This window comes from Vulpes vulpes, chromosome 13 (assembly GCF_048418805.1).
Source record: "Vulpes vulpes isolate BD-2025 chromosome 13, VulVul3, whole genome shotgun sequence".
In the NCBI taxonomy this organism is placed as follows: domain Eukaryota; kingdom Metazoa; phylum Chordata; class Mammalia; order Carnivora; family Canidae; genus Vulpes; species Vulpes vulpes.
Genome location: NC_132792.1, coordinates 15,641,290 through 15,653,605, shown reverse-complemented (window position 1 = coordinate 15,653,605; position 12,316 = coordinate 15,641,290). Strand labels below are relative to the sequence as shown.

Here is a 12,316-nt window from a genome sequence, read left to right as displayed (position 1 = left end):
AATAAAATTCTTAAAAAAAAAAAAAAAAGAAAACACTGTTGGGTTGATCTGCATCAACATTAATATCATCTCCTCATTGAAAGATATTGTTAAGAAAATGAAAAAACAAGCCAGAAACTCGGAGAAAATATATGCAAAGCACATATATGATAAAGCGCTTATATCTAGAATATATAGATCTCTCAAAACTCAATAAGAAAAAAACAGCCCAATTAAACTTCACCAAAGATACTTCACCAAAGTTATATGCAGAAAGCAAATAATCACATGAAAAGATGCTGAACATTCATTCTGGAGAGGGAAATTAAAATCACCATGAAGTACCACAACATTCCTAGTATGGCTGTAATCACAAACACTCATCATAGATTTGGAGCACCTGGAACTATCCTACACTGTTGGTGGGGATGTTCAATGGCACGATTACTTTTTTTAAAAAAAAAGATTTTCTTTATTTACTTATTTGAGAGACAGAGCATGAGTGAGGGTAGGAAAAGGGAGAGAGAGAAGAAGGCTCCTCGCTGAGCAAGGAGACCTACACCAGGCTCTATTCCAGGACCTCAAGACCATGTGACCTGAGCGGAAGGCAGATGCTTAACCGACTGAGACACCTAGGCCCCCCTGGCACAACTACTTTGAAAACATTTGATACTTCCTTAAAAAACTAAGTATATACCTAGCATATATGGCCCAGCCATTCAACTTCAAAGAATTTAATCACCAGAACTGAAAACAGTTTTGGTGTTTACACAAAGACTTGTATAGGAATGTTCATAACAGCTCTATTTGTAATAGCCCAAACTGGAAACAATCCAAATGTTCATCAAAGGTGAATGGATCCATTCACAGTGGTATATCAATACCATGGAATACCACTCAACAATAAGAACATGTGAACTGTCGATATACCCAACAACAGAGTTGATTCTCAAAATAATTATGCTGAATGAAAGTAGCCAGGCCAAAAGAAAAAAAAAGCGTACATAGTTTAGAAACTATTTATTATTTATTTTTTTTGAAAGAATTTTTTAAATTTTTTTTTCAAAGACTTTACCCATTTATTCATGGGAGACACACACACACACACACACAGAGACAGAGAGAGAGAGAGAGAGAGAGAGAGAGAGAGGCAGAGACACAGGCAAAGGGAGAAGCAGGCTCCATGCAGGGAGCCCGACGTGGGACTTGATCCCAGGTCTCCAGGATCAGGCCCTGGGCCGAAGGTAGGCACCAAACCGCTGAGCCACATGGGCTGCCCAGGATCTATTTATATAAATTTCTAGAAAATATTAACTAAGAGAAAACATTAGTGATTGCCTGTGGGCAAGATGGGGTGGGGATAGAAAGAGAATGAACTGCAAACAAGCAAGAGGAAGCTTCTAGGGGCGATGGGTATTTTCATTACCTTGATTATGATGATGGTTTCACAGGAGTATATTTATGTCAAATCATAAAATACAATTTAAATATGTGTGGCTTATTGAAAATCAATTACACCTCAGGTAGGTTGAAAAAGTATATTTATAGGATGCATCAGTTATTGACTGAGTAATGATTCCGGAAGAAAGTAGCAAATGGTCTACCAACTTGGATAACTCTAGGAAATTAGAACAAATAGAAGGCTGGCAGCCACGGGTGCATGTCTCTTCAATTGCCAGCATGACCTTCAGATCTGGCCCAACTCAATCTAAAGATAAGTGCAAAGTAGGAATCCAGAAGAACTGTAATATGGAAACCTTTTGTCACATACCTGAAATTGAATAGGATAGTCATATGGGCTGTGATAGCCCATATAAGCTGAACTGCAGGCAGGTTAAGCCAAAGTGGTTAAGGAAATCATTCAGCATGTTTGTCTCTGCTACTGATAAAAATGTTGCTTGGTTACCAGCATGGGATAGAAATGTGAGAAATAACCTGTTTCAAGTTAGACGCCCATAAGCTTAACACCCTAAGCTTCCTGACTAATAACGCAAACATTCATACACACAATTTGTTATCATCTCAAATCCAGTAAATAAAAATGAAGAATGTGATGGTCTATTCTACAAGAGGTTATTGAAAGTTGTGTGGTCTCTCAGAGCCACCCTTGGCAACAATATAACAAGTTTTAAGCTCTGCATTGGTAAATTTTTGTGAGAGTTTTGCTTTTTTCGGTAGAGTTTGAGCTTTTCAAATATCATGGCCACATAAGTTTGAAAAAACTCATTTTGCTGTTGTAGAAAAACACGGGGACCAAGCATGAAAAGACTAAAAATCTAATCGCAGCTCTCCTACTAACTCAATTCCTTGTCTGCAAAACGGGGATAAAAGAAGTACCTACCTGTAGTAGGTTGAACAGTGGCTCCCCCAAAATATATACCCATGACCTAATTCCCAGAACATGTGAATGTTACCCGCTTTAGAAAAACAGTCTTTGCAGATTGCAGGTGTAATTAAGTTAAGAACCTTAGGATGAGGAGATCATCCCGGATTACCCAGGTGGGCCCTAAATCCAATGACAGGTGTTCTTATAAGAGAAAAGCAAGAGAGATTTGAGACAAAGGTGGGAAAGAGAAGGCAAGGTGAAGATGGAGGCAGAGAATGGGGGGATGGAAGGGAATGATGTGGTCCCAAGTCAAGGAAGCTGGAAAAGGCAAGAAATGGAATCTTCCCTAGAGGCTCTGGAAGGAGCCACTCTGCCAACACCTTGATTTCTGACTCTGACCTCCAGAACTATGAGAGAATAACTTTCTTCTTTCCTTTCTTTTCTTTTTCTTCTTTCTTACCAAGTTTGTGGTAATTCATTACTGCAGCCTTAGGAAACCAATATACTACCTCACAAAGCCCCAAAAATGAAAATAATAGTCCTACCAACATTGTAGATTTTCTATGAGGATTAAATGAAGTAATCGTCAAACACTTAGAAGAATGCTTGATACCTCCTAGGCCTGAAGGAAGTGCTAAGTTAAGTGAATTTTTGCAAAAAGGAACTCTGATGTCAATGCAACTGGTTGTTGACGTTCACTAGTCCATGCCTGGTGGACTGGACACCATGATACTGGCGCCTTTTGTTAGATTACAGTTGAAAACCAATCACAATGGTGATAAGGACAAGAAGAATGGACTCTATAGAGGTTCTTTTAAGCTCTGTAAAAGGAACCCCCTTCAATTCTCAATGCATTTGGGTCCTTCTACTAGTTGTCTCCACAATCCCTGAGTCCCTAAAAGCAATGTAGAAAAGAATGTAGGGGCCACAGGAAAAAAACCACTTTTATTGCCTCCATGGGGAGCCTAAAACCCCGCGGGGGGATTGGGGGAGCAGCAGCGCAGAATTCTCAAGCACATGGCTCTGTGCCACCCGCAGAAAACTACGATTCCCAGAAGGCTTTGGGCCCCGGGGGTAGGGGATGGACCGCCCCTAAGGGGCGGAGTCTAAGAGAAGGTCGTTGGCCAGTTCCATTATCCCGAGCTGCAGGGGTCGCTTGGGCGGAGTTGGGAAGCAAAACTGCCTCCCTATTGGCTGCGAATAGAAAGGTCGGCGTCCCCCGCGCGGGTGGTCGGGTCGCCGGGATCCCGGACGCCCGGGCCGGGGCCGGGAGCTCAAATTTCCCGGGTCGGGAGATTAAATTTCCCGGGCGGGGAGCGCGGGGCCTGCCGGGAAGGCGCCCGGGTCGGTTGTGCATCGCGCGGTGGCGGCGGCGGCGGCGGCGGCGGCGGCGGGGCTTCGCGATGCAGAGCACGGACCTAGGCAACAGGGAGAGCGGCAAGCTGTGGCACCGCAAGCCGTCCCCGGCCGCTCGGGACGGGTAAAGGCGGCGGCTGAGGGGGGCCTGGGGGCCGGCGAGGGCCTGGGGAAGGGGTGCGGGGGCCCGGGTGGGGCTTCGGGCTCTGCCCCGCCCCTGCCCCCGATGACCTCTTGCAAGGCAGGTGGTCTGAGTCGGTGCTCGGTGGCCCAGGTCGTGAGGGCGGGGGCGCGAGACAGTTGTGCCCGGGCTGAGCCCGCCTGGGTCACCGTGGCAGCCCCGTAGCGTTCCTGGCGCGCAGTAGATGCTCAGTAAACGTTAGGGGTTGCAGCTGGAAAGGAACTGGAGGAACTGCAGGGGAAGGACAGCGGTGCACCCCTACCCCTCCCGAATGCGCAGCTTAACCTCCTTAAATCCTCGGATACCTGCATTCAGGCGGGCGTGCACCCACCCATCAACTGTTTGTTGAGCGCTGACTCTGTGCCAAGCTTCTAAGCTCTGGGGCGGGGGGGGGGGTGGGGGCAGCTGTGGAACACCACAAACTTCCGGATTTTTGGAGTTTACAGGGTTGTGTGTGTGACGGTGACGACAGGGGGGTTCGGCCACGGTCAAGGTGACCTAGTAAGGACTGTGCTGCTGCTGCTGCTGCTGCTGCTGCTAATTGTGTTTGTTTTTTAGATAGACTTTTTTTTTTTTTTTTTTTTTTTTTTTTTTTTTAAGAACTGTTTTAGGTTCACAGGCAAATTCAGAGGAAGGGACAGAGATTTCCCATATACCCGCTGCACTCACACATGCATAGCCTCCCCATTATCAAAATCTCCCATCAGAAAGGTATATTTATTGCAATTGAGGAGTCTGCATTGACATATTATCATTATCACTGGAAGTCCACAGTTTATACTAGGATTCCCTTTTGGTGTTGTGTGTTTTATGGGATTGGGCAATTGTATAATGACCTGTATCCACCATTGCAGTATCCTAGAAAGTATTTTCACTGCGCTGGAAGTCCTCTGTACGTTTCCTGTTCCCGCCTCTCCTCCCCAGGTTCTTTTCATTCTGGTTTTCATTCTGGTTCCAGATACGTGACCTGTTTGAGTCTTAGCCACTCAAGACTTCAATGGAAGCCTTTGTCCCAAGTGGTGCCATCTTGGTTCCAATTGCTGCACACAGATTGATCCTATTGATTTTAACTTCCTAGGATTTCATGGCCTTTGCTGCATCACTTGGATTCATGTTTCTTCTCCTAGTATCTTTTCTCTTGATCCTTTGGTTGCAGCTCAACAAATCAACAGACTTCAACTGCCATCTATGCTTGCTGGAAGCCTGGTTCCAGACGTTGTACTGACAGCTTGTTTGGTTTCTGCTTGCTGACAGCCCCCTAGCCATGTTGCTGTCCCACCAATTCCATTGAATAAAAATTTTTGTTTAGAGTAGGGATTCTTCAGTAGACATTTTCATTTCCAAACGTGGAGTTTATGTAAACACTACCTCTACTTCTGATGTTTTCTAAATATTCTGAAAGTTACTACCCAGATGCCTGGGTGGCTCAGCAGTTGAGCCTCTGCCTTCAGCACAGGGCGTGATCCTAGAGTCCCAGGATCAAGTCCCGCATCGGGCTTCCTGCAAGGAGCCTTGCTTCTCCCTCTGCCTATGTCTCTGCCTCTCTCTCTCTGTCTCTCATATAAATAAATAAATAAAATCTTTAAAAAAAAAGAAAAAGGTTATTGCTAACCCACAGTAATTCTATTTCTTGCTGTCATAAAATATCTGGATATACATGCAAGATTCAAAAAAGTAAAGACACAAGTTTTACCAAATGTTAATTTGCTTCCACTAAAACATAGCTTTATTTTTGTTCATCAGAATCCACTGTGATGGTGTTGAGAGAGACCAGGGGCACAGACTGAGTCAGTTGGATGTTAGTTGAAGAAAATGTCCATTAACTAGTTCTATGAAGGGCAAGTTAATCACTAAGACTATAGGTGAAAATAATCATGCCGGCCAGACTAGTGTTGCCTTAGGGCATATAAAGACTTTTAAAAAATGTCTCAGTGTCTCATGGATCTTGTTTGGTAAATTTTTTATTTTTAAATTATGTTTAAGAATTGAGGAACCATCAGGCAACTCATGAGCAGTTGAAAGGCAGTTGTTCTAAAATAAATGCTAGTATGTGTGTGTTATAGGAATCAAAAGGGCAGAATGTTGCTATTAATTGTGATTATATATCCAGATGGTAGGGTTATAATCAGTTTTATTTACTAGTGTTTTTCCATATTTTCCTTATTTTGAACAATGATCATGTAATGTTGTAATCCGAATACATAATAAATGTTATAGAAACAAGAGCAGAGGGAAAAGTCGTTGGCTTTGTCTGATTTTAATTGCTGGGGAACATTTTGATGTTATTACTCTTTTCAATATATATATTCTCCCCCCTCTTCCGCTTTGGGGATGTCAAAGGAAAACCAGAGCTGGACAGTAGTTAAAGTGGTAAAAACAGATTTTCTTCCTCTATTGCAATAGAGGAAAGGAGACCTCGGTACAGAACTGGGCTCGGGTCTGAATAGAGCCTGGGCAACTGGGAATGTCAAGCCAAAAGGCAGGGTGGGAGTCAGTGGATAGAAAGTTACTAGGATAGAGGAACTTTGGGTAAACCAGCCTAAAGAGATTCTTGCTGAAGACAGGCCAGCTTGATTAGATGTCAGCTGGGAGATGGTTGAGAATGAGAAACTGCTCAGTTATCAAGGATGATCAGGTCCTGAAGGTCGGGGGTTCTAATTAAACAGACAGACTGAGCAGGGTTTTTGATAAAACTAGGTTTTACAAGGAAGTGCACAGATGGAGAAGTGCCTCAGAAGGTTCAGGAGCCAGACTAAAGTTTGGTCAAGCAAAGAATCTTTGTCAGGGACCTGATAAAAATAAGTATTGTAAGAAATTTGCTATTTCCCCCAATGAACCACCTTATGTTTAAACTGAAGAAAATAGGATGCCTGGGTGGCTCAGCATTTGAGCGTCTGCCTTCAGCTCAGGGCATGATCCTGGAGACCCGGATGAGTCCCACATTGGGCTCCCTGCAGGGAGCCTGCTTATGTCTCTCTCTCTCTCTCTCTCTCTCTCTCTCTCTCTCTCTCTCTCTCTCGTCTCTCATGAATAAATAAAATCTTTATAAAGGGGAGAGGGATTATTCTGCTCTTTGTGACCTGAATAGGCACACATAAATTATTTTAAGAAATCAGTTATTCTCTGCTGCGAGTTTTATAACAGGCTTCTTTTAACAGATATATGGTGCAAGATCTTCTCAAAAAATAGTAACTTTAGACAACTGTAGAAAATAAAACTCATGTATGCTTAATTCACTTTGGAACACTTTATACTACAAAATCTCATTAAGATATCTTAAAATTAAGATACTGAATTGAAATTATTCTTGCATGTGGTGGCTTATGATTTACATGAAACTACTTTTCACTAATTACATCATTGTTCTTAGCATGTGTTTATGGCTTCATGTAACAGTTTGACTAACTCAATCAAAAATACATTCTCATATCTTGTTATTGTCTGTCACTTTCTGTTCATATGTGCACTTATTTTTTTCATATTTGTCTTCCCCACTAAACTGAAAGCTCCAAGAGGGCAAGGGCCTGTGTCCATCGGTTACTGTTAGGCCCCAGCGTGTTCAGTGTGTGACACATAGTGAATTTTCAAGTATTTGTTGAACATATGAACAGTAGCCACTTTGATAATGAATAACCTTCTGATCTGCTTTTGGAAATCACTGTACAATTGCTTCTAGGAGAATAGCAGAAAAGAGGGGAACAGGTAGGCAGGAAACTTCAAAATAAGTGATGTATGCTATATCTTTCGTAAGTAATGCTTGGCTTAGAATTACATATATTGTTTGTTTGTTTTTGACAGAATTATAGTGAACATCATTCACAGCACTTCTGATTACCTTCCGAAAGTCTTGCGATTTTTGAATGTGGCTTTTGATAGTTCAGGTGATTGCTTAATTGCTGGAGACCATCAAGGAAATATCTATGTTTTTGACTTGTATGGAAACAGGTGAGCAGATCCGTTTGATACATATCTTATTTAACAAGTCAGTCACTGCCAATTTTAGTACCTCCTGTTAATTATTCATTCAGCAGGATTCATTTAAATTCTTACTCTATTTCAGGTACCCTGTAAAACACGGTCATAAATGCTGATGGAAGAAAGTGGAAGAGCATAGAAAAATATAGTTAGATTTTTTTTTTTTTTTTTTTTTAGAGAATTCAAGTTCCAGTTTGAATGGTATCTCTAGTAGCTTGTTTTTCCCTAAATTTAAAAATTTATTATTGCTATCTTATCACTGCCTGGTACTTTATCAGGCAATTTCGAAAGAGCATAATTTCCTTCGTACATTATTGTCACAGTTTTCACATCTACCAGTTTTGTTTTCTTTAAGATTTTATTTATTCATGAGAGACAGAGAGAGAGGCAGAGATGTAAGCAGAGCGAGAAGCAGGCTCCCTGCTTAACCACTGAGCCACCCAGGTGCACACACATCTAGCAGTTTTATTTTTTTATTTTTTATTAAAAGATACTCATCATTACTCATCATCAGGGAAGTACAAATAAAAACCACAATGAGATACCACCCCACTCCCATCAGAATGGCTAAAATCAAGAACACAAGAAACAACAGATGTTGACAAACATGAGAAAGCAGAACCCTCTCTCACTGCCGGCGGGAATGCAAACTGGTGCGACCCACCTGGAAAACAGTATGGGGTTCCTCTAAAAGCCAAAAATAGAAGTATCTTATGATTTAGCAATCATTCTTCTGGGTATTTATCCAAATACAAACATACTAATTTGAATGGATACATGCACCCCCCTGTTTACAACAGCTTTATTTTTAATACCCAAACTATGGAAACAGCCCATGTGTCCATCAACTGATGACTAGATAAAGAGGTGGTATATACATACAATAGAATATCATTCAGCCATAAAATTAATGAAATACTTCCATTTGCAATGACGTGAAGATGGAGTTAGAGAATATTACGCTAATCAGAAGAAGCCAGAGAAAGACAAATACGATGATTTCACTCATATATGAAATTTAAAGAAACAAAATAAATGAACAAAGGAGAAAAAACAGAGAGGCAAACCAAGAAACAGACTCTAAACTATAGAGAACAAACTGATGGTTACAAAGGGAAGAGAGTAAATAGGTGAAGGGGATTAAGGAGTGCACTTGATGTGATGAGCACAGGCTGATGTACAGAAATGTTAAGTTACTATATTGTACACCTGAAATTAATGTAGAACTGTATATTCACTAGGATTAGAATTAAAACTTAAAGAATTTTGTATACTAAAAATCGTGTGGTAAGAAATAAGAAAAATGGGTTTCAGTTAGAGCATGAGTTAAATGGTTTTGTCTATTTCTGGTTTTAACTGTTGAGTTCTATAATTGAGCAAGAGGGCTCACTGACATCCCTCTATATCTTTGCCTAGATGATACCCATTACTCCTTTTTTTTTTAATTTCTTTTTATTGGAGTTCAATTTGGCAACATATAGCATAACACCCAGTGCTCATCCCATCAGGTGCCCCCCTCAGTGCTGTCACTCAGTCACCCCAGTCCCCTGCCCACCTCCCTTTCCACCACCCCTTGTACATCTAGCAGTTTTAAAGACTCGATCTTCAGCTTCTGCCTCTGCTTCCTCTGCTGAACAACTGAGTGCAGAAGCAGTTAGGTGGGATTGATGAAGGGAAGCATCCCTGCAGCGGGGGGGCAGGTAGGTGGGAGGGAGAACCCGTCCCCCTGGCAGAGTCAGGTGTCTCTGCGAGGGATGGACAGTCATGGGAAATACAGGAAGCTTTGATCAAGTGAGTAAATATGTTGAGGATAATGGGGACCCGGCTTCTCCGATCAGGAAGGGGGGTTACAAATATAGGAACGTAGAAAACTAGAATGAATCCTGTGGTACCAGGTTGGAATTGGATATACACCTGTGTGCACTGCTGGTTTTGAATATCTGGACATAGAATTGAATAGATGTATGAGTGAGTGAATGAATTACATGTTCATATGTTTCCTAGCGTAGTCCATTCATAGGACCTGGGAGCAACAACACCCCAGTAGCAATGAATATACCCAGTTTTTTTCCTAAATACCACGATCTGCTAAAAGTAATCAAGGATCCTGGCAGAAACGGCCAGTTTTAGGATAGAGACAGGCAAAGTACAAGGTGAGCCTTTAACATTTTATAGCCAGAAAGAAGGAATTGTTTAAAGAAAGAGTGTCGAGATGCCTGGGTGGCTCAGTGGTTGAGCATTTTGCCTTCAGCTGAGGGCATGATCCTGGAATCTGGATCGCGTCCCACATCAGGTTCCCTGCGGGGAGCCTACTCCTCCCTCTGTCTCTGCCTCTCTCTCTGTGTGTGTCTCTCATGAATAAATAAATCTTTAAAAAAAGGGGGGGTCAAAGGGCACCTGGGTGGCTCAGTCGATTAAATGCTGCCTTCGGCTAAGGTTGAGATCCCGGGGTCCTGGGATCAAGTCCGGAATCGGCTTCCAGCTCAGCGGGAATCTGCTTTTCTCTCTCTCTCTCTAAATAAATAAAATCTTAAAAAAACACAGAGTGTCAAAAGGACATAATGGTGGCTTAAAAGAGCCCCTGTATTAGAGACACTGTAAGTAGCAAAATAAATAATGATAGTAATGGGTACTAACCCACTGAGTAAAGTAGAAATCTATGAATTCATGCTGTAATCAATAAGTTAGTGAAAAGCTATACTCACATAGTCACAGAGCAGCTCCCCACAAAATAATTATAGAGGGGGAAAGATTAATTTTGTGGTGAAGTATAGCAAACACTACCTTATCAACTGATGACACAAGTAGTGGGACAGATCAAAGTTTGTGTGCATACATAGGATGGCCCGTAACTTGAGGGTTGAGGTCATGAAAGTTGTAGAAAAACCAGAAGAATTATTCCAGCTTGAGGGAGACTAGAAACCTGAAAAGTAAAGACATGAATCTGGACTGATGTTTTTGCTGTCAAGGACATTACTAGGGACACATGGCAAAACTGAGTGGGGGTCTGAGGACTCGGTGGTGGTAATATATAAATGTAATTTTCTGATTTTGATAGTTGTATTGCAATTATATGGGAGAATTTTCTTGTTTGTAGAAATCATGATCTCAGTAACTTATTCTCAAATTGTTCCGGAAAAGAAGAGGTAGTAGATAATGAATTTCTCTGTAATTTATTAGATATCTGTTAATCATTGTCTCTCTTCTTTGCCAAAAAAGTAACGGTCACAATTCTCCCAGCCTTAACCCTTGCCTAATGCATGCTACCAGTTCTCAATCTTAAGTCCATACAACTGTCTCTTCTCTGTTCCTGCTGCTAGAGAAAACAAAAATTACTGTAGAGACTCCGTTACTAGATAATGGACCTGAGCGTTTCTGATTCCTTCCCTTCGTTTGCTAATTGTTATTATTTTGTCAATAGTTCTTACTTCTCCCAATCTCCTCCAGCATTCCAGACCTTTGCCTGCTTCCTCATCTGCTTGTGTACGATCCTACTCTTGCTCGACTGGCTGGCCTCCTCACTCATGAGAAAACAGACACTTTCAAGCTGCCCTTCCTCTTCCCCAACACAGCCTCAGATACACAGCCATCCATATGGTTGGTTTATTCATAAAGTAAGTGATCCTAGTTTCTTCCAGCACTGATCTCCATCTTCTGAGGCCATCCCTGGGACTTTGCACCATGAGTGTTCTTCTCTTTTAATTTGTCCACTGTCCCCTTTCTCTCTCTCTCTAAATATTCACATCTGAGCAGAAGAGTAAGTGGCAGAGCTGAGACTTGAAATCAGGCATGCCTGATTTGAACACCCATTGTGCTGGGGTCCCTTGGAAATTTTACTTGCCTAATCGAATGGTCTCTCACTTCTCATTCCATTAAATACTCGTCTTCACATCCTCTGTAGAATTTTTTTCTGTTGCTTCAAGGTACAGCTCTTTCCTGATTTTTTTACTTCTCTGATCAATTTTTCCCCTTGTTTCGCTGACTCTCCTGCTAGTGCCTGTCCCTTCATTGTACTGCTCGAGCATCTCTCCTGGGCCTGCTCCATTCCATGCTCCAGGCATTCTCATTGATAATCTCATCAATAACAAGCCTGAGGCTTCAGCTGTCATGCAAACACTGTTAATCCAGATTTACTTCTACTACCTACTGGCTAGATTAGGCTGTCCTGTGCAGGAGCCACTGGCTGCATCAAGCTCTGGAGACTGAAAGTTGGCTAGTCCAAATTGAGATGTGTCAGGGGCACCTGGATGGTTCACTTAGTTAAGCATCTGTCTTTGGCTCAGGTCATGAACCTGGGGTCCTGGGATTGAGCCCCACGTTGGGCTCCCTGCTCAGCAGGCAGTCTGCTTCTCCCTTTGCTCCTCCCCCTGCTCATGCTCTCTTGCTCACTCTCTCAAATAAATAAATCTTTTAAAAAAAATGGTTAAAATTATAAGTATTAAAAAAAAAACAAATTGAGATGTGTTGTTAGTGTAAAATACACAGTGGATATGGAAGAC

The 12,316-nt window shown here is 42.0% G+C and overlaps 1 protein-coding gene across 13 annotated transcripts in view; it reads left to right on the top strand.

The window, feature by feature from the left end:
* The first annotated feature begins 3,509 nt into the window (after positions 1-3,509).
* TBC1D31 (TBC1 domain family member 31) overlaps positions 3,510-12,316 on the top strand; it is a 70,768-nt gene continuing 61,961 nt past the window's right edge. For 2 of the 13 annotated variants that reach the window (XM_072733983.1, XM_025993407.2), the window contains exons 1-3: positions 3,544-3,785; positions 7,641-7,787; positions 11,265-11,431. In XM_072733983.1, coding sequence (XP_072590084.1) covers positions 11,412-11,431 — 20 coding nt within the window. In that variant the 5' untranslated portion in view covers positions 3,544-3,785; positions 7,641-7,787; positions 11,265-11,411. Of the gene's footprint in view, positions 3,786-4,408; positions 7,545-7,640; positions 7,788-11,264; positions 11,432-12,316 lie in introns of those variants that run through there. The other 11 variants (XM_025993404.2, XM_025993403.2, XM_072733991.1 and 8 more) reach the window with 9 other exon arrangements.